The sequence below is a fragment of the Oncorhynchus gorbuscha genome, linkage group LG01, assembly GCF_021184085.1.
Source record: "Oncorhynchus gorbuscha isolate QuinsamMale2020 ecotype Even-year linkage group LG01, OgorEven_v1.0, whole genome shotgun sequence".
NCBI classification, from domain to species: Eukaryota; Metazoa; Chordata; class Actinopteri; order Salmoniformes; family Salmonidae; genus Oncorhynchus; species Oncorhynchus gorbuscha.
This window is the reverse complement of record NC_060173.1, coordinates 52,639,062-52,660,869: the sequence shown is the minus strand read 5'-3', so window position 1 is coordinate 52,660,869 and position 21,808 is coordinate 52,639,062. Positions and strand designations below refer to the sequence as shown.

The window sequence follows — 21,808 nt, the reverse complement described above, 5'->3', positions numbered from 1 at the left end:
TACCGGTACACAAAGGTTGACAACGAAGATCGCCATTTGTCTATTCACTATCATGCGGGATCCTGTTTTCTGCTAACAATGCCTAAAGTACCGCGGTCGGCCTTGAACTTCTGTGGCTTCAATGAGCGCGGGGGCAGTCGTTCTCCCCTGGGAATAACATTGGTTCTATTAATGGAATTCCATCTGCAACATTAGTAACATTACCAGTAGCCTATACGTAAACATTTGGTGACACACAAAGAAAGTAAAAGAGATGGCAAACAATTTGACTAAATTCCTCTTGCCACTACACTATAACTGACTGGTTAAATAACTTTATTTCGAGTCAATGTGGACTCAGTGACTCAGCACCAGAACTCCAGCCATAGGGACTTGACCATTGGGGACTCGATTCGGACTCTAGGTTTAGTGACTCGACTACATCACTGGGCGAAACGGTCATTAGCTGTCGTTCTACTTTTGGACATCAATGTGGCTTCGGCGTCCGTGGAATGTTGATAACAAAAGGCAATGATGCGACTGAGGTGCAGTCCGTGGAACGTCGATAACAAAAGGCAATGATGCGACTGAGGTGCAGTCCGTGGAACGTCGATAACAAAAGGCAATGATGCGACTGAGGTGCAGTCCGTGGAACGTCGATAACAAAAGGCAATGATGCGACTGAGGTGCAGTCCGTGGAACGTCGATAACAAAAGGCAATGATGCGACTGAGGTGCAGTCCGTGGAACGTCGATAACAAAAGGCAATGATGCGACTGAGGTGCAGTCCGTGGAACGTCGATAACAAAAGGCAATGATGCGACTGAGGTGCAGTCCGTGGAACGTCGATAACAAAAGGCAATGATGCGACTGAGGTGCAGCCCCATACTACTTTGCGGCACCAACCATCTGGTGATTGTGCTTCTCTCTCTCGCTCCGTCTCCGTGCTTGTATGAGTCAGTTTGTTGTGTATGTATTGTGCAATATTTATGTAGGCTGAATTAGGAATTTACATGGCTAGATCATTTGTATATATTCCTAGATGTGTTTGTCATATGTCTGCTGTTGGGAAGAGAATAGGATGTTATGCAGGACAAGGCTATGTATGTTTGTGCACATGGAAGTCAGTGATTTGTGTGTACTATAGGTTAAGGAGGCAATACAAATGTGATTTGACTCAAATGTGACAAATGAAGGGCATTTAGTTAACAAAAATGGCCCAATGTTTTCGTCATTTTTAACCATAACTACACCTAGTCGTTATTTAAATGACCAAAAATGTGACTAAGTGATATTTTAGTCAAAATGATGAAGACTAGACTAAATGTAAAAAAAAGATTGCCAGCATTAACACTGTGTTGGATGTATGGGTGGGTGCATAGCATGTTGGATGGATGGGTGGGTGCATGGCATGTTGGATGGATGGGTGGGCGAAGGCTTGATGGGCGAAGGCCTGATGGGACTAGTCACTGGTCTGTCTGTCTCCTGTTCTCTTAGGCCCCCAAACCAGAACGCAAGAAGAGGAGGAAAAAGGAACCTGACATTGTGAGTACTATATTCTATACTGTATCTCTACGCTTTGTAATGCATTTGATGGCTGTATCTTTATGGCAAACTGAGTTGAGCCCCTCTATCACCCTCTGTAGGTTGAGGAGCACAATGGGCACATCTTCAAGTCCACCCAGTACAGCATCCCCACCTACTGCGAATATTGCTCCTCTCTTATCTGGATGATGGACCGGGCCTGCGTTTGCAAACGTGAGTTCACACACAGACATTAACAGTTCAGTTCCACTCCACACAAAAAAAATGGTCAACGACTCCAGTCACCCAAGTCATAGACTGTTCTCTTTGTTTGTTTTTACACTACTGCTACTCGCTGTTTATGATCTAGTCATAGTCACTTTACACCTACCTACATGTACAAATGACCTCGACTAACCTGTACCCCAGCACATTGACTCGGTACCGGTATCCCCTGTATATAGCCTCATTGTTACTTTTTAGATTTTTTACTTTAGTTTATTTAGTAAATACTCCTTAAATCTATTTTCTTCAAAATGCGTTGTTGGTTAGGGGCTTGTAAGTAAGCATTTCTCGGTAAGGTACCTGCTGTATTTGGCGCATTTGTGACAAGTTGGATTTGATTTGATATACACTGCCTTCACAAAGTATTCACATCCCTTGACTTTTCCCACATTTTGTTGTTACAAAGTGGGATTAAACTGGATTTGATTGTCTTTTTTTGTTGTCAACAATCTAAACAAAATACTCTGTCGAAATGGAAGAAAAAGTCAAATGTTTTAAGAATTTATGGGAAATTAAACACTAATATCTTGATGAGATAAGTATTCAACCCCCTAAGCCAATACATGTTAGAATCACCTTTGGCAACGATTACAGCAATGAGTCTTCCTGGGTAAGTCTCTTAAGAGCTTTGAAAACACCTGGATTGTACAATATTTTACCATTATTCTTTTTTTAAATTCTTCAAGCTCTGTCAAGGTGGTTGTTGATCATTGCTAGACAGCCATTTTCAAGTCTTGCCATAGATTTTCAACCCAATTTAAGTCAAAACTGTAACTAGGCCACTCGGGAACATTCAATGTCGTCTTGGTAAGCAACTCCAGTGTTTATTTGGCCTTGTGTTTTTGAGTTATTGTCCTGCTGAACGGTGAATTTGTCTCCCAGTGACTGTTGGAAAACAGACTGATTCAAGTTTTCCTGGAGGAGTTTTGCCTATGCTTAACTCATTTCTGTTTCTTTTCATCGCCTCCCAAAAAATCTCCCCAGTCAATGCCGATGACAAGCTACCCATAATATAATGCAGCCACCACCATACTTGAAAATATGAAGAAAAGGGTTGAATAATTGACTCGAGACATTTCAGCTTTTAATTTTTTATTTTTTTTAAATGAAACATAATTCCACTTTGACATTATGGGGTATTGTGTGTAGGCCAGTGACAAAATCTAAATGTATTCCATTTTAAATTCAGGCTGTAACACAACAACATGTGGAAAAAGGTAAAGGGTGTGAATACTTTCCTGTTACGTGAATATATTTAGTATAGTTGTATCTAAACTTATTAAATGTTTCACTATTTCCATTTTTCTGAAATTGACTGAGTAGGATGGTCCTCCCCTTCCTCTGAGGAGGAGCCTCCACTGATATATACAAACACACACAGACTCCCACCATTACATACACACACATATTACAACCCCCCCACACACACACACATTACCACCCTTCCACTCCACACACACACACACACACACACACACACACCCACCACACACACACACACACACACACTACCACCCTTCCACTCGACCCACACACACACACACAGACTCCCACCATTACATACACACACATATACAACCCCCACACACACACACACACACACTACCACACACACACACACACACACACACACACACACACACACACACACACACACACACACACACACACACACACACACACACACACACACACGCCCTCTTCCTGTGCTGCCTCTTAAGTGTCTCTAATCAAATTGTGTCCAGCTGTTCTCATAAATCTATCTCCTCTCCATCCGCTCTCTAATGTTCACTCGAGCACAGGCATTGGCAGCTTTCTCTCTCCAGACTGCCTACTCTATATTTAAGCCTTGTTGAATGACAGGTTGTGCTTGGACACGAAGCATTGCTAGAACGTTGCTTAAAGGTTAGGGGATGCAGATTGCTTGTTGTTGACAGTTGGAGACTTAGCGTTGATGGGTTGGGTAAGGGTGTAGAGATTGTGTCTGACTCTGTGTCCTCTTCGGCAGTGTGTCGGTACGCCTGCCATAGAAAGTGCTGCTCTAGGATGACCACGAAATGTAGCAAAAAGGTAAGAGGCTATTGTGTATTCATTATTAAGAATGTAAAGAAGGAATAGAGTATCAGGCAAGATTAAGTACTTGCAGGGATGTTGTAGTTTTTAAAGGGATAATCCATCCAAACCACTAATTCCTATGATTAACAGTGTTAAATAACACGAATATGGGGAAAACCAATCAAAAAAATGATGAACAAATTTTGTCGTTATAACAAGGTTGGTAGCAATGTGAAAATCATTGAGTAAATCTGTTGCAGCTCAAGTCAACTACAAAACCCATAATGCAATGCTCTCTCTTTGGGTTGGCTAGCTAGCTAGGTAGTGCTTAATTTGGCTCCTCTTAGTTTTGGACCGTTTCGTTCCGGAACCTAATTCGAGTTGCCTCCTGCCCCCTTAAAAAACATAATGTGAAAGCGTACATTTTCAGCCTGCGCCGGATAAGAATTACGGTCAGGCCTGGGCTCATGGTTGGCTCTACATTGTAGCCTTGAGACCAACATGTTGCCATGGGAAGAGAGAGAGAAGCACATATTTAGTCTTCTCACACAGAGCTAGGATTTATTTGACCTTTATTTAACTAGGCAAGTCAGTTAAGAACAAATTCTTATTTTCAATGACGGCCTCGAAACTGCCTTGTTCAGGGGCAGAACGACAGATTTGTACCTTGTCAGCTCGGGGATTTGAACTTGCAACCTTTTGGTTACTAGTCCAATGCTCTAACCACTAGTCTATGCTGCCGCCCTGAGGATGAGATTGACTTTCTATGATCTCTCCCTCTGCTCTGATAAACATGAGCCTTGCAGCTCTCATCTCTCCAGCGTAGCACTTCGTCATTTATTTCCTTATAGAATCATATCTGTGGGAACCGTGCTGCAGTCTACTGCTGTCTGTTCAGAAAGAAATTAAATCATTCAGAATGCTACACCAGGATTAGGCCTATAAACCTAATTTAGCCACAGAGGGTCAATAGCTTTTTAAAAAAGTGTTATTGCCTAGCTGTGAATTGTGTGTAGCCCAATCACAAGGGGTCGGGAACGCGTGGTTAAATCTGTCGGGGAACAGCATGCAGCCAAAACAGGCCTTTCGCAATATTTCAAATACAATTGCGGGGAAACACAGGTTGGAAAGCAAATTGCTCCTGCTGAAAGAGAAGACTCTAATCTGTCTGTAGGCTACCACAATATTTTCTCAACTCCCAAATAGGTCAAGCGAACAGTAGCCTATTGTACAAAGTAAAACGAGAATATATGCTTTTTTTTGGCACTAGTGCGTCGGCCATCGCCGCTGGTGAGTGAGCTGCGCAACATTGACTGGAAACTGGAAAGCTTTTTTAGGACTATAACTTCCTCCTCGTATTGCACAATATGTGTCTCAACACACCTAGTATATTGATGGATTCAAGACGAGGTTGTTTTTATTGAGCTCAGATTCTCAGTTTGCCTGTTATTTCGATCTTTTGCGCAGTAGGAAGATTCTTCTAAGTCTCCAGTCATGTAAAATGACATAGAATGGCACGAAATGCATTTTTAAAAGGCAAAACATTTACGGGACCCTATAGGCTAACAATGTTTGCCTTGTGTTCAACTTCTGCAACCCCCTTCACTCTTCTGCTCTATGCCACTAGGCAAATGCGATGATATTGCGGCATGGGTTGCCAACTTTCTCACTACAAATTAAGGGACAAAAGGTGTGCCTGTGCACGGTGCCACGGCGGTGTGGGTATGGTGTTGTGTGAATGAATATACACTGTATATTCTTATTCAATTGGAAAGGCAAGACATTTTTATATTCCATTTTAGTCTATAGCTTTACTTAAACTGTGTCATTATGTAAACTTATGTGAATAAACCTTAAAATAAATGATCAAAGAAATCACAATTTGGACCTTTACAGCTAAAAAACAACAACAACAAAGCATTTAAAATGCAAAAGAGGAAAAGAGGGGAATGAGTCACTCAAAGTCTACTTTTTCCATGGATATTTTTTGCTGCTCTTGACTAATTCAACAGTCCTTCTTCGTCCTTTTGCGTAGCCAGAGAGAAGTCCTTACATGACAAGTCACAGATCACAGATATTGAAGTTCATTTTTGATCCTATTTGTCACTGTGCTGCAACTGTTTCTGGTGTCTGGCCATTAAATGGTCACCAGAGAGAGAATCCTCTAACAAAGGCATTTGAGCCTGGCACACTGAGGACAAATGAGACAATCCTGATTAAGTTGGCTTTCCCTAGGTTTTGGAAAACTGCCACCCACATCTCACTGGTGGATTTTGTGGTTTCCTGTCTGGCTTTCTGTATTTCCTCCCGGCACAACATTCTTCATAGAGTTGGTCCATACTGACTGTCTCTGTCATTTTGAGGGCCACCTGCTCCAGGTCAGTGAAGGAGAGCTCCTCATAGAGTTGGTCCATACTGACTGTCTCCGTCATTTTGAGGGCCACCTGCTCCAGGTCAGTGAAGGAGAGCTCCTCATAGAGTTGGTCCATACTGACTGTCTCTGTCATTTTGAGGGCCACCTGCTCCAGGTCAGTGAAGGAGAGCTCCTCATAGAGTTGGTCCATACTGACTGTCTCTGTCATTTTGAGGGCCACCTGCTCCAGGTCAGTGAAGGAGAGCTCCTCATAGAGTTGGTCCATACTGACTGTCTCTGTCATTTTGAGGGCCACCTTCACCTGCTCCAGGTCAGTGAAGGAGAGCTCCTCATAGAGTTGGTCCATACTGACTGTCTCTGTCATTTTGAGGGCCACCTGCTCCAGGTCAGTGAAGGAGAGCTCCTCATAGAGTTGGTCCATCCTGACGGTCTCTGTCATTTTGAGGGCCACCTGCTCCAGGTCAGTGAAGGAGAGCTCCTCATAGAGTTGGTCCATACTGACTGTCTCTGTCATTTTGAGGGCCACCTTCACCTGCTCCAGGTCAGTGAAGGAGAGCTCCTCATAGTGGCTGGTCAGTTTCACCATGACATTTTCTGGTGAGAAATCAAACCACTCGTCAATGTATGTAATGACAGTGTCATAGAACTTCACAAAGTCCTGTTGCCGCTTGGACCTTTGTGCTGACAGTTGTTTGTCCATCAGCTGCTTGGTCTGGTATCCAAAAAGCTGTCCTGTTTCCGCTGAAGCACCCTCATGTTGAACGTTTGGACTTCCTAGTAAACATCTGTGATGCAGAGTGTTGTTTCCTCCGTTTTTTTAACGATTTGGTCAAAAACACACCCCCGCGTTGTGGAAAAAGCACCGATAAATCTCAGCAGCTTCCGTTTTTTTCTTCATACTCAAAAATACTCTTCAGTGTCACAGGACAGGTCTCCCCATGGGACCTGAAGTATGAAGTAAGAGCTGACCAGCTTTGCAGGAGACGATCGACAGCTGGATGAAGAGAGAGCCAAGATGCAAACATGTCGCAGAATTTCATGCCACTCAACGTCAACAAAGGCAAAAAAAATGCACTCAGTTCTTCTCTTCGGGAAGCAGATACTGAGAAGTGCTGTAGATCTTTAAAACAATTGTCTCAATATCCACTGACAGCTGACCGCAAGCGTGCTTCCAGGCATAATGAGCTATGTGAGCTGGGCAATTAGCTTTCATAATGCGATTGTTGGCACTGCTCAATAACTGGTAAAACGGAGTGGTGTTTCCTGAAGTTGACATTGGCGTTATCTGCTGCATAGGCTGCGCTGTGTCAAATATCCAGTTCGTGCTTTTCCAGACAGTTCATCAGAGCTTGATGTATGCCATTTACAGTTTCATCACGGTCTTCATAAAAGTCATGTAACTTGCACCGACAGAGAATTATCTCACTCACAATGGAAACATGTTTCTATTTCCCTTTGTTTGTGGCGTCACTGGCAACTGCGAAATGCACGGGCTCACCTTCGATCGGGGACAGATCATCCAAAATATCCCGCACAGTCTTTGGTCCTAAAACATGAATTGTATAATCATCTCAGCTTTCGTTCTTCGCAACATTTGAGTCATGAAATAAAGGCACCTTTGAGCTTAACAAGACAGTCGGTGCCGTTGTAGCCGAGTCCGTGTTTAGGCTTTTTTGCCTCCCATTGTTTGTTGTAGCTGCACCGTCTTTTCTTTTTTGGAGGTTTATCCATATTTCCTTGATTTCCTGCCAAACCGGCCGAACAACAACAGCAATTACTTTGCAGGAATTGGCGCGTTTACGCTATACTGGGATTGGATGAATATACGGGAGGTCCCATATTGGTAAAAACCAATTTATCCCAATATAAGGGACATCTCGGCTAATACGGGACAGTTGGCAACCCTATGCAGGCAATACTTTATTATAGTATATTATATTATTATACTTCAGGGCTCTCCAGATCACCCCCCTCTCGCGCTCACTTTTTGTTTCGGCACCTGCCGATTTACAAATGAAGCACAGGCTAGCTAGTAAGTGTAGCTACACACAATAATACCAACGTCAGTATCAGCATGTGAAGTAGCTAACTACAATAGCTGTAAAATAGCCTAAACAAACTCCTCTGTTTGCCTGTACTTCTCAACTTCTATTTCTGTGTGTCCGTCCTTCCATCCGTGTGTGTTTTTCTCTATTTGTCTATTTGTGTGTGTAGTACGACCCGGAACTGTCGTCCAGGCAGTTTGGCGTGGAGCTGTCTCGTCTGACCAGCGAGGAGAGGACAGTGCCCCTGGTGGTGGAGAAGCTCATCAACTACATTGAGATGCACGGCCTCTACACCGAGGGCATCTTCAGGAAGTCTGGCTCCACCAACAAGATCAAGGAGCTCCGGCAGGGACTGGACACAGGTGTGATTGACAGGGTCCTGCTCCGGTTACCGTAGATTGTAGGGTTATGTTGTAAACCGGAGAGGGACAACAGAGCTATGGTCACCGCACTCTCTATAGGTTTTCTGATTGGTTAATATAATGACAGGATACAGGGAGGTTATGTTAGAAACTGTATGCCCTAGAATGAAAATAGGCTGTTGACACAGGCTGTAATAGTAGTGGCAACAGTTCCCATGACACCACATCCAAGGTATTCACATTACCGGATCGAAAGCACTGTGTCCGTAGCAAAGAGTTTAACAGTTGTAATGTTTACTCCAACTATAGTATTTAAGTCATATTTATACTGAACAAAAATATAAATGCAACATGTCAAGTTTTGGTCCCATGTTTCATGAGCTAAAATAAAAGGGGGGGTGGTGTGCTGAGGAGTATTTATGTCTGTAATAAAGCCCTTTTGTGTGGAAAAACTCACTCTGATTGGCTGGACCTGGCTCTCCAGTGGGTGGGCCTATGCCCTCCCAGGCACACCCATGGCTGCGCCCCTGCCCAGTCGTGAAATCCATAGATTAGGGTCTAAGAATGTATTTCAATTGAGTGATTTCCTTATATGAACTGTAACTCAGTAAAATCTTTGAATGTTGTCTCCCATTGCCCTCCAACTCTAGATGTGAGTAGCATGAACTTGGACGATTACAACATCCACGTCATTGCCAGCGTGCTCAAACAGTGGCTCCGCGACCTGCCCAACCCTCTGATGACCTTTGAACTCTACGAGGAGTTCCTCCGAGCCATGGGTAAGAACTGGGGTCAGAAGTAACCACATTGGTATTTGTTACAATGTTACTGTGTAGTAATGGTTAAAAGTGGCCTCTGTACCATTTTATAGATGCCCCGAAGGTGTAGATATAATATAATAGATATGATGATGATGATATAATGGATGAAGGTATGTTGTGTGTGCATAGAAATACAAATACTAGAACATACATTCCCTTTCGAGAAGATGACGTATGCCACCGGCGGCCATGTTGACTGCACCCATAGAAGTAAAGCAGGAAGTAATTATATTTTTTGTATGACGTGGCTTCCCCCACGCAGGCCAGCCAGACAAGCGGGAGGTGATCCGTGGGGTGTACTCTGTGATTGACCAGCTCAGCCGAACCCACCTGAGCACCCTGGAGCGCCTCATCTTCCACCTGGTCAGGTGAGTGGTCACGTTACCCCACGGGAAGCAGGATGTGGAGACTCACTGGATGCCTCCTGATTCTCCGTCCCCTTATTCCAAAGTGTGCACTTTCCGTCATGGACTTAACTATCGGAAACTCCCTCCAGTCAATACACCAAGCCGATGCTTCTAAATCCATGAATGGGTGCGTGGGAGAAGGGTGGATAATTGGGAGGTTGTTATCCACTACGTTCCAGTTTTAACATGTGTTCTTTGTTCCGACCTCCTGATGTGTGTGTGTCTGTGTGTGCGTCTGTGTCCGTGTGTGTGTGTGTGATCTTCCAGGATCACTCTGCAAGAGGACACCAATCGTATGTCGGCCAACGCCCTGGCCATAGTTTTCGCCCCCTGCATCCTCCGCTGCCCTGACACCATCGACCCCCTGCAGAGTGTCCAGGACATCGGCAAGACTACCGCGTACGACTCAGACTAGAACGAACAAAACACACCACAAACACCCACCATCACTCGATAGTTGCGAGTGTGTATACCAAGGCACTGACAACTGACACACCCCCAATTGCTATTCATCAGATGAGTCCATGTGTTATTTCTGTTGTGAATCCTGTTCCTATCAGACAGATTTGATTATAAAGTATAGACTGAGCAACAGGACAAGCCACGTTATTCACTGGTTGCTCATTCTGTGTATCCTCCTCTAGGTGTGTGGAGCTGATCATTGGAGAGCAGATGAATAAGTACAGGGCCAGACTGAAGGACATCAACAGTCTGGAGTTTGCTGAGAACAAGGCCAAGAGCAGACTGACACACATCAGGAGGTCCATGGTAAGGCACCAGGACACCAGGGGTCGTGTTCTTTAGCCATCAAACCGGATAAAAATTGGAGGGACTTTGGAATTGTCCAAAAAAAACGTTTTCTGTTGCATGCCCTAATGACCATGACCCAGGGGTCCCAGGCAGGACAGATCTGACTGAGGCCATCATAGACTTCCCTCTCCATCTTCCAGTGGTTGAACTTTCACCTTTAATCTTTAGCCCTTAGTTCCTCTCACCAGATGCAACATTCTCCAACATTCTCCCAGTGATCTGAACATTACACTCAATTGCGAAATTACTTTAGCTGTGATTTCGGCCATGACGTCATGGGTCATGATTTAAGTTAATTTCCAGAAGTATTTCACTTTACCACCATATGAAAGTTCATTTGAGTGCAAAAGGTTGTAATAAAAATTGGCCTACCCTCCATTTCCTTCTAATACCACCATGTAGTGTTTAGGCTTCAGCCCTAACCATGTTCTCTCCTCCCCCCCCCCATCCCCACTCCAGAAACCTGTACTAATCGCTGTTAGGTTTATTGGCATAACCCGCACAGCCACCCCGGTATGTATTCCTAGTATATACTCTATGAGATCACACCCAGTCCTGTCAGACCATTTGTCTGTGGTGCTGTCAATCAACCAGTCCTGTCAGCCCATTTGTCTGTGGCGCAGTCAATCAGCAAGTCGGCACCTCCCTCATGCTATGAAGTCCACGTGCCCTCACATTGCTATCTCTTCCGTCCTTCTGTCTCTCTTCCCTTCTCTTCATTCTCCCTTTCTCTATGCACTGAGTGTACAAAACATTAGGAACACCTTCCTGATATTGAGTTGCACCCCTTTTGGCCTCAGAACAGCTTCAGCTCATCAGGGCATGGACTCTAAAATATGTCGAAAGCGTTCCACAGGGGTGCTGGCTCATGTTGACTCCAATCCGTCCCACAGTTGTCAAGATGGCTGGATGTCCTTTGGGTGGTGGACCATCCTTGATCCACACGGGGAAACTGTTGAGCATGAAAAACCCAGCAGCGTTGCAGTTCTTGACACACTCACACCGGTGCGCCTGGCAATAAATACCGTACCACGTTCAAAGACACTTAAATATTTTGTCTTGCCCATTCACCTTCTGAATGTCTCAATTGTCTCAAGGCTTAAACATCCTTCTTTACCTGTCTCCTCCCCTTCATCTACACTGATTTGAAGTGGATTTAACAAGTGACATCAATAAGGGATCATATCTTTCACCTGGATTCACCTGGTCAGTCTGTCATGGAAAGAGCAGGTGTTCCTAATGTTTTATACACTCAGTGTATATCTCTTTGCTACAGAAGATTGTATTTGTGTCTACCAAAGTCGGCCAACTAATATTCTCAGCTTGTCACTTATCCTCGCACCGTTGATTTGTCATACATTTGTAATAAATATCAGCCTTTTATTATTTTTAATTGAAACCGTTTTATGATTCATGACTATCAACGGTCATTACTAGGTCATGTGAGAGAAATGAGAGCTGTGGTTCGTCCATTGGATAGATAGGACAGTGTTTAGATTATGTTTTATACAACTGGTGGTTCTAATTCTGAGTTCTGATTGGTTAAAACCGCATTCTAGCTGATGTCTATTCCACAAGTTACCCCACCGCTAAATCGGACGTAAAATGCCCATTTACTCTGTTCCATCTGACTGCGCAATCCACTGTCTCATCAGCCCAGCCAGGCAATTTCTGAACTTGATCTCCACTATAAAAAGCATCTTTACATTATCTCACATTTCTTTTAAACTAAAATGTTGTTTTCAACAGCTGAGATTTGTATAAACTTTGATGTCTGTCTCACCGACATTTGCAACATTGTTTCAATATTCAAATTCGGTCTCCAGGTGTCCCATAGTAATGAACGTTTCGGGAGTCAGGACGAGACAGACAGACAGCGTTTCTCAGCCAGTCAGAAATCATGAATCAGCTGGCATCATATTTATGGATATATACAAAAAAAAAGAAAAAAGGTACAACGAAGTACAGCTCATTTGCAGTCTTTCCAGTTTCACTTTGAAGTTATTGTGTTAGCTGTGTTGTTGGCTAGCTCCTCTGAACAACAGTGTCCTGATGAGAGAACACATTTTCTATGCTAGGCGAAATCGCGCCTCATTAGCTCATTGCTATGGATTAATCCAAATAAATGTCACTAGAAAACAGCTTAAACAAATGCAGCTACTGTTGTTATTCTGTCTGCACTGTTTGACGTGACTGTAAGTTAGCCGTAGTTGGCTAGCTAGCAAGCAAGGGATAATAGCGTTGCCAGCCAGTATGGCAATGGAACATTTAGAACCAACAACTGGGTCGTGTCCATAGATACAGAACAAAAAGACTGAACGACTGGGTCGCGTCCATAGATACAGAACAAAAAGACTGAACGACTGGGTCGCGTCCATAGATACAGAACAAAAAGACTGAACGACTTGGTCGTGTCTCTGGCAACCGAACCGATAGAACGAACGACTAACCAACAAGCCGAAATACTATGAAAAAAATCATAAAAATAACATTTTTAATGAACATATGTCAATCATTATTTGAATATGTTGGTAACCCTTTGTAATAAAAGTGATAATGCCCTCGGCTGCCCATGTCGCCCAGTACCTTAATCCGCTACTGATTTGTATTAGTCTATAAATCTCTTTTGCCAAAATGTGTCAGCTGTCATGTCTTATTCGACTAGTATTTTTGAAAGTGTAAGATAATTCATCAATAGTTGTTCTCAAATGTTTGTTTGCCAAAATGTTCTCCCTCCTCTATGTTTAATATAACACACATACATTAGTTATTCATTTCGGTTGCCTATCCGGACGTGAAGTTTCTTCTATAGAAAGTATTTGACTCTGATGTGTGCCACAGAAGGTATTTGACTCTGATGTGTGCCACAGAAAGTATTTGACTCTAGCCACAATATTAAGGAAATTAGAAGGGGGGGGGGGATTTTCGGCCCAACACCGGCAACACCCGTACAAATATATCCTCCAAACACGGGCTCCTCTGGCATTATCACTCAAATAACCAATGAGCTTGCTTTGTTTGTTTTATGTTTTCATTATTTGCATCTTGACCTAACTTTATTTTTTTGTTGCTTCGCATCATCATCGTATGCTTGCGTGCGTGCCTGTGTGTGCGCTACAGTTTGTTGGTTTTATAACACTCACAAAGTAGTTTTTAATCAGAACTTGATGAACATATTCTAGAAAATATGCATATTCAGTTGCTTTGGGCAGGTTTGAGAAATCGACGTTAAAAAGACCATCCTCAACCATGTCCCTTGCTGTGGGTTTTACTGTCCAGCCATCTTGAATGCTCATCCCTCGGGCTGTCGTGTGTGTGTGTGTGTGTGTGTGTGTGTGTGTGTGTGTGTGTGTGTGTGTGTGTGTGTGTGTGTGTGTGTGTGTGTGTGTGTGTGTGTGTGTGTGTGTGTGTGTGTGTGTGTGTGTGTGTGTGTGTGTGTGTGTGTGTGTGTGTGTTAGTAGAACCTGTCTTCATGACACTGAGTCGGATGTTAACCGTTCCATCAGCCTCGATCCTAACCACCTAATGGCCTGCCGTAGCCTAGCCAAATAGCCTAGCTTACCTCAGACTAGCCTTTATGCTAACTAGCCCCCTGCTCTGTGTCCTATAGGGCAAAGGTGGTCTTCGGAGGGGTAGCAGCCACCACACGCCATCCCCACCCCTCAGCCCCAGAGCGGTCCCGGTGGACGGGGACAGTGCTAGGGAGGAGGGGGCAGAGCCAGGGCTGACGGAACAGCAGCAGGCCGCCATGCAGCAAGAGGAGAGGGTCCTCACCGAGCAGATCGAGAGCCTGCAGAGAGAGAAGTAAGCCTGTCATGTCGTCCTTATTATCTCTTATTCACTATAACTCTAGTACTGTAGGGGGCTTTCTCAAAAAACGGTACCTGCCCTTGTCCTCCAATGTGTTTTGACAACGAGGCGAGGACATAAGGAATTGAGGAAAGACAAATTATACTGTCTGGTGAACAACTTATACTGTCTGGTGAACAACTTATACTGTCTGGTGAACAACTTATACTGTCTGGTGAACAACTTATACTGTCTGGTGAACAACCTATACTGTCTGGTGAACAACCTATACTGTCTGGTGAACAACTTATACTGTCTGGTGAACAACTTATACTGTCTGGTGAACAACTTATACTGTCTGGTGAACAACTTATACTGTCTGGTGAACAACTTATACTGTCTGGTGAACAACTTATACTGTCTGGTGAACAACTTATACTGTCTGGTGAACAACTTATACTGTCTGGTGAACAACTTATACTGTCTGGTGAACAACTTATACTGTCTGGTGAACAACTTATACTGTCTGGTGAACAACTTATACTGTCTGGTGAACAACTTATACTGTCTGGTGAACAACTTATACTGTCTGGTGAACAACTTATACTGTCTGGTGAACAACTTATACTGTCTGGTGAACAACTTATACTGTCTGGTGAACAACTTATACTGTCTGGTGAACAACTTATACTGTCTGGTGAACAACTTATACTGTCTGGTGAACAACTTATACTGTCTGGTGAACAACTTATACTGTCTGGTGAACAACTTATACTGTCTGGTGAACAACTTATACTGTCTGGTGAACAACTTATACTGTCTGGTGAACAACTTATATATGCCATTTTTGCAGACACTTTTATCCAAAGCAACTTTTTACATACGGGTGGTTCTGGGAATCGAACCCACTGTCCTACCGTTGCAAGCACCATGCTCTACCAACGGACCTACACAGGACCACATGTTGAGGGGATGTATACCTGTTGATCGTGTGTGTGTGTGTGTGTGTGTGTGTGTGTGTGTGTGTGTGTGTGTGTGTGTGTGTGTGTGTGTGTGTGTGTAGGGAGGAGTTGACATATGAGATGTTGATGTTGGAGCCGCGGGCGTCTGATGATGAGACTCTGGAGTCGGAGGCCTCGATAGGAACAGCAGACAGCTCTGAGAACCTCAGCATGGACCATGAGGGAGCCGCCTCCAAACCCTCTGGTGAGACTGGAGAGTGTGTGTGTGCACGTGTTCTATATGTGGTGCGTGCCTGTCTGTCTGTGTGTCTGTAGTAAACACTTTTCTCTAACCAAGTCTTCCTCTCGACAGGCACCTACCGCTCCCGGAAGCCTGAGGCCAAGAGCCGCCGCGGCCTCCGGAGACAACCCGACTCTGTGGACTCGGTCGACTCCATCTTGTCCACCGCCTCTTCCTCGCTCTCCTCCTCCTCCTACCACCCCTCCTCCTCGGTTATCCCTCCTTCCCCCAACTACCGCTTCCGCTCCTCCTCATCTGGCCCCCTGCTCGCCTCCTGCTCATCGGGCCTAGGAGTCCCCGTAGTGCAGTCTGAGGGGGACCCGAGGGGCACTGTGGGGGTGAAGAGTCGCCACCGCCTCCGGCTGAGTAGGAGCTCGCCGCGTGAAGCCCCCGAAGGCCACAGGAGGGAGTCTGACTTCAGCTCGCCGCCCCAACAGCTGGTTCTGTATGGCAGTAACGAGTTTATGGTGTGAGGGAGAGTGGTGGAGAGACGAGACATCCGAACCGCCTTCTATCCCCCATGCCGATAGAATGTGTATGAGGGAGGGAGGAAGGGAGTGAAACAGGGCTGGAATGGGCCATGTAGGCATCCGTCTCTCACTTCTGTCCTCCCCTAGCTGTTCTCACCTCTCTACTTCTTCCCTGTGCCAGTCTTGCCTTGGAGGACTGCCGCCGTCCCACGATGCAGTTGGGCGCCATCCGCTTGGTGGGAGTGGGCTGAGAGTGAAGTGAACGATGATGAATGGAGAGGGAGAAAGAGAGATGGGATGAATGAATGAAAGAAATAGGAAGCCTCGGGAACTAAGATGGAGGCATGTCAGGAGGATGTAGAGGAATAAATGGGCGAGAGAGAGAGACGGAGAGTGAGGAAAAGGATGAGGGCAGCTGCCTTGACTCACCTGTCTTTTTTAACTTTGACCTCCAAGCCCCTTGACCCCTGCTGGAGCCTCAGGGGCACGGAGGGGGCTGGAGAGAATGAAAAAAAATAGAAGCGCTACAGCGCCATCTTTTGAGTGGAGGTCTAAAGTGGTTTGAGCCACTCTAAAGCAGAGTAACTGACTGAGAGGACTGTCCACCATTTTGATAAACACTCAGCTACTCTCACATCTGCTTTCAAGTTTACACGATACAGCCTCTCCACAAGGCTGCATGCTCCTTCATTACACTTGTTTCCTATGCCTGTTCAAGAGACTACTGTGGTGATGTGTTATAAACATGTAATATGACATTATTATTATTATGTTATTAAAAATATGTAAATAGAAGGAACTCCAGTGCTACTGGGTCGTCCAGTGTTTATAATAACTGTGTCTTGTCAGGAGTCTTTGCAAAGTGAAGTGTTTGGGATTCAGGTTATGGTTTTGTTTGTCGTTTTGTTGATTTTTAACAAGGTCTGTGCTATCCGGGATCTTTGGGACATCCCTACCCTAAACACTAACCCTTATCCTAACCCCAACTATAACCGTAAACCTTACCGAAACATAACCATTCTTTTTATTTCAACTTCAATGGGGGGTAGGGACATCCCAAGGACCCCAGATAGCACACGACATTTTAACAGAGCCACTTGATGTGTTCAGTCGGTGCCACTTCTACTCATGTGAAATAATACATGTGGTGCAACAAGGGATTGACTTTCAGACACTTACGATCATCACAGCACTGTTGCTATTGTGTGTGACACCGCGACTGCGGTGTTCAATGTTTATCAGCCATAATGTATTGTAATGCCTTTCTCCTCCATCCGTCGTTTGTCTGCCCCCCCCGTCCTCCCGTCCCTGTCCCCGTCCCCACACACAATTCTACGTTGTTCTGAGACATCAGTGTTAAGAGTAACCAAATCAGGACTTGAATTTATTTTGTCTCTTTATTGGTGTATCATTATTGTTGTTGTTATAGTTCCAATTGGGTCTATTGTCATCTTTTTGTTGTAACAGCTTTACTTGCGTGGTAATGGGGATTTTGTTGAGGCAAAATACATTTTTATCGCCTATCTGTACCAAGAGGTGTGTGTGTGTGTGTGTGTGTGTGTGTGTGTGTGTGTGTGTGTGTGTGTGTGTGTGTGTGTGTGTGTGTGTGTGTGTGTGTGTGTGTGTGTGTGTGTGTGTGTGTGTGTGGTTGGTTGGTTGGTTGGTTGGTTGGTTGGTTATCACTACTGCTCTGTTCATTTGATGTCAACACGGTCCAACCTTTACGACAGACAGACAGACACACACACACACACGCAATCCTCTGCTATGTATGTCCCATACAACCTTTGAGCCAGCCAAATCCTTCGCCTCTGATTTTGACATTGGTTAAAATATGAATGAACAGACAGACACACACACACACACACACACACACACACACACACACACACACACACACACACACACACACACACACACACTGCATGTGTGTGTCTGTCTGTCTGTTCCATTCACTTCACTCCCGGGCTTTCCTGAACAGTAGCATTTACTCCATGCTAAATGTGTATTTAAATGCGTCGCAGAGAAAAGGCAATCAGTTTCAATTGTCCAGTGTGTTTCAACAGAAGAGGACTATCTCTGGTACTGTAAGATAAATACCGCTGTACTCTCACTCTCTATACCGTGCAATATCCTATGTGCCCTGTAGGGGGACCTGTCTGTCTGTCTATCTATCTCTTCTCACCAGTACTTAACCTGGAGTTAAATCAGTATTATAGTCTTGCCATTCCTGTGCTGTACTTGCCAGCCAATGCAATACAACAAGGACACATCTGAAACAACACAATCAAAGTCTTGACATAGAGAAGGTGTAGGACTTGATCGCAGAATAGTCGTCATAATGAATAGGGAATTTCATGTAGCCTATGTGTTTTGTCACAAGCTTGTCTCTTCTTCAGTGTGCGTTGTTCCATCCAGATTCTCCACTGTGTCCCGAAACCGGTAGAGACTTCACTTGCTGCTTGTTGTCTACTATTCGGGTGAAGCAGCTGAACCATGGTGGTATTTTAGGGAGCAGGCGCCTCGATTCAGTCACAACCAAACCTGGGTTGTATGCATTAGGCACCGAATGAAAGAAAACTGACTGAAACAGGAAGGGACTACCCGAACTGACTACCAATAAGAACCGCTTGTTTTTGTTTTACGTCTCAATGCTTTTTGCTACGGTGTGCCCTAATGAATACGACCCTGGTTATCAGAAAGAGCACTCAGAAGTTCAGTTTCGAGAGGGGAGCACCGAGGGTTGTTGAGGGGCATGGGAGAAAATAACCATTCATGCTGGTCAAAACCCACACTAAGCACGGTATTTGTACACCCTAAGGCTGGCATTGGCTTCCTGCTAAAGTGAATGTACCGATCACTGGAAGGCAATGCTCTGCTTTCTCTTGTCGTTTTGTTGTTATTTTTATATACAGTATGTATATTGTATTTATGATCATGCTTACGAGTGTACATTGAAGAGGGGGGGGGAGAAAAAAGCCTGTAATTAAAAGGATATATTATCCTGTGTATGACTCCTTCTATAATATTAATCATATTTAATGTTTTTTTACAGGCTCAAAAAAAAACTGTCATGTTTGTGCTACAGCAAAAATCCAACTTGAGCAATTGTACCTTTTTGTGTGTGTGCTACTCTGGACACAGTTGTATGTATAAGGTGCAATTTGTCTATTTCTTTTTTTTATTATATAAATTATATGTCTATGGTAAAAATAAACAAATTTATGGGGGAAAAAATCATGTGCTTATTAAAAAGGCCAAACTGTTGTGAATTGTGTGATTAAAATACAGTGCATTCGGAAAGTATTCAGACCCCTTGACTTCTTCCACATTTTGTTACATTACAGGCTAATTCTAAAATGGATGAAATTGTTTTTCCCCCTCAGCAATCTACACACACTATACCTCATAATAACCCACTATACCCCAACAACATTAACATTTTTTTTTAAACATTTAAAAACAAAATATCACATTTACATAAGTATTTACTCAGTACATTGTTGAAGCACCTCTGGCAGTGATTACAGCCTCGAGTCTTCTTGGGTATGTCACTACCAGCTTGGCACACCTGTATTTGGGGAGTTCCTCCCAATCTTTGCAGATCCTCTCAAGCTCAGTCAGGTTGGATGGGGAGCGTCTATGCATAGCTATTTCCAGGTCTCTCCAGAGATGTTCGATCGGGTTCAAGTCCAGGCTCTGGCTAAATGACATTGAGACTTGTCTGGCCACCTGGCCATGCTGCTGCTCCAGTTTCAACTGACCTGAGCCCTAGGACCATGCCCCAGGACTATCTGACATGAAGACTCCTTGCTTCCCCCAGTCCACCTGGCCATGCTGCTGCTCCAGTTTCAACTGACCTGAGCCCTAGGACCATGCCCCAGGACTACCTGACATGATGACTCCTTGCTGCCCCCAGTCCACCTGGCCATGCTGCTGCTCCAGTTTCAACTGTTCTGCCTTACTATTATTCGACCATGCTGGTCATTTATGAACATTTGAACATCTTGGCCATGTTCTGTTATAATCTCCACCCGGCACAGCCAGAAGAGGACTGGCCACCCCACATATGCTCTCTCTAATTCTCTCTTTCTTTCTCTCCCTCGGAGGACCTGAGCCCTAGGACTGTGCCCCAGGACAACCTGACATGATGACTCCTTGCTGTCCCCGGTCCACCTGACTGTGCTGCTGCTCCAGTTTCAACTGTTCTGCCTTGTTATTATTCGACCATGCTGGTCATTTATGAACATTTGAACATCTTGGCCATGTTCTGTTATAATCTCCACCCGGCACAGCCAGAAGAGGACTGGCCACCCCACATAGCCTGGTTCCTCTCTAGGTTTCTTCCTAGGTTTTGGCCTTTCTAGGGAGTTTTTCCTAGCCACCATGCTTCTACACCTGCATTGCTTGCTGTTTGGGGTTTTAGGCTGGGTTTCTGTACAGCACTTTGAGATATCAGCTGATGTACGAAGGGCTATATAAATACATTTGATTTGATTTGACTCCCGAAGCCACTCTTTCGTTGTCTTGGATGTGTGCCTAGGGTTGTTGTCCTGTTGGAAGTTGAACCTTTGCCCCAGTCAGATCCTGAGCACTCTGGAGCAGGTTTTCATCAAGGATTTCTCTGTTCATTGCTCCATTCATCTTTCCATCAATCCAAACTAGTCTCCCAGTCCCTGCTGGTGAAAACATCCACACAGCATGATGCTGCCACCACTATGCTTCACGGTAGGGATGGTGCAGGCGATTCAACTGCAACGTGCTGGCCAGGGCTCTAGGGGAATGCTCCCTGAGGCATTGGTTCAAGGAAGAAGTGTCTGGTGTCCTAGATATGTTCTTGATTAGTAAGGAGCTGTTTGCTCATAGACTGGCTAGGTGCTCCCCTGCAGGAGCTCAACCAAACGTTGAGTCCCAGTGGTGCTTCATCACACCTTCCCCCCTGCAATATGCATCTAACTCATTGGCTAGAAGGGCTTTTTGATCGAGGGAAGCATATGTACAAGATTGTTTGTTTTGATTATTGTTTTGATTGTTTTCACACTGCATTTCCACAGTTACTTGTAGCTTCTCTTTTTTTACCTAGAAAAATAAATGAGGAAGTCCTTTTGAATTTTCAGCGTATCTTTGTGCCCTGGCCTGTACAGTGAATATAGCACTTTTAATTTACAACTAAAGTGCTGTTTGGTTTTGTTTCAGCAAGTTTGTGGATGATCATGTACACAGTATTTTTTTAAACAAGAAAATGTATCTAAATAATGTAATGTACAATTTTAGCAAACAATAGTCATGTGGTAGTCCAGTCCAATATTGTACTCTTAATGCGTGTAGGTGAGCCAAACTCTGCTTCTTAAGATCCAAGGACCGTCTAAGTTATTTTCAGAGGTAGACTGGCCCTGACAGCCTAAACACTCCATCTAAAAGTGAATCTATTCTCAATTGCGTTACAGTTCTAGAAACAAAAAGCCCTTTTACTTTAATATCACATGAAAGTAATTTCACAAATGCAAACCGGCTTCATCACAGTTGCAGCAGACAGTCGTTTTCAGACTCGTGTCTGCTGGCATTTTGTCCATTACACACGAGTGTTTGGAGCTTGCTATAGATCGCTCATTGGCACAGTTGGTGGCCTCTGTCTTCTGTCCGTCG

General features: G+C 44.4%; 1 protein-coding gene across 10 annotated transcripts in view; it reads left to right on the top strand.

The window, feature by feature from the left end:
- The window catches only part of myo9ab (myosin IXAb), a 238,292-nt gene extending 218,824 nt beyond the window's left edge, over positions 1-19,468 (top strand). For 8 of the 10 annotated variants that reach the window (XM_046356361.1, XM_046356352.1, XM_046356325.1 and 5 more), the window contains 12 exons: positions 1,476-1,523; positions 1,625-1,736; positions 3,796-3,857; positions 8,431-8,623; positions 9,274-9,402; positions 9,707-9,812; positions 10,119-10,250; positions 10,496-10,619; positions 11,121-11,174; positions 14,272-14,465; positions 15,514-15,656; positions 15,765-19,468. In XM_046356361.1, coding sequence (XP_046212317.1) covers positions 1,476-1,523; positions 1,625-1,736; positions 3,796-3,857; positions 8,431-8,623; positions 9,274-9,402; positions 9,707-9,812; positions 10,119-10,250; positions 10,496-10,619; positions 11,121-11,174; positions 14,272-14,465; positions 15,514-15,656; positions 15,765-16,165 — 1,698 coding nt within the window. In that variant the 3' untranslated portion in view covers positions 16,166-19,468. The remainder of the gene's footprint in view (positions 1-1,475; positions 1,524-1,624; positions 1,737-3,795; positions 3,858-8,430; positions 8,624-9,273; positions 9,403-9,706; positions 9,813-10,118; positions 10,251-10,495; positions 10,620-11,120; positions 11,175-14,271; positions 14,466-15,513; positions 15,657-15,764) is intronic. The other 2 variants (XM_046356397.1, XM_046356342.1) reach the window with 1 other exon arrangement.
- The last annotated feature ends 2,340 nt before the right edge of the window (positions 19,469-21,808 follow it).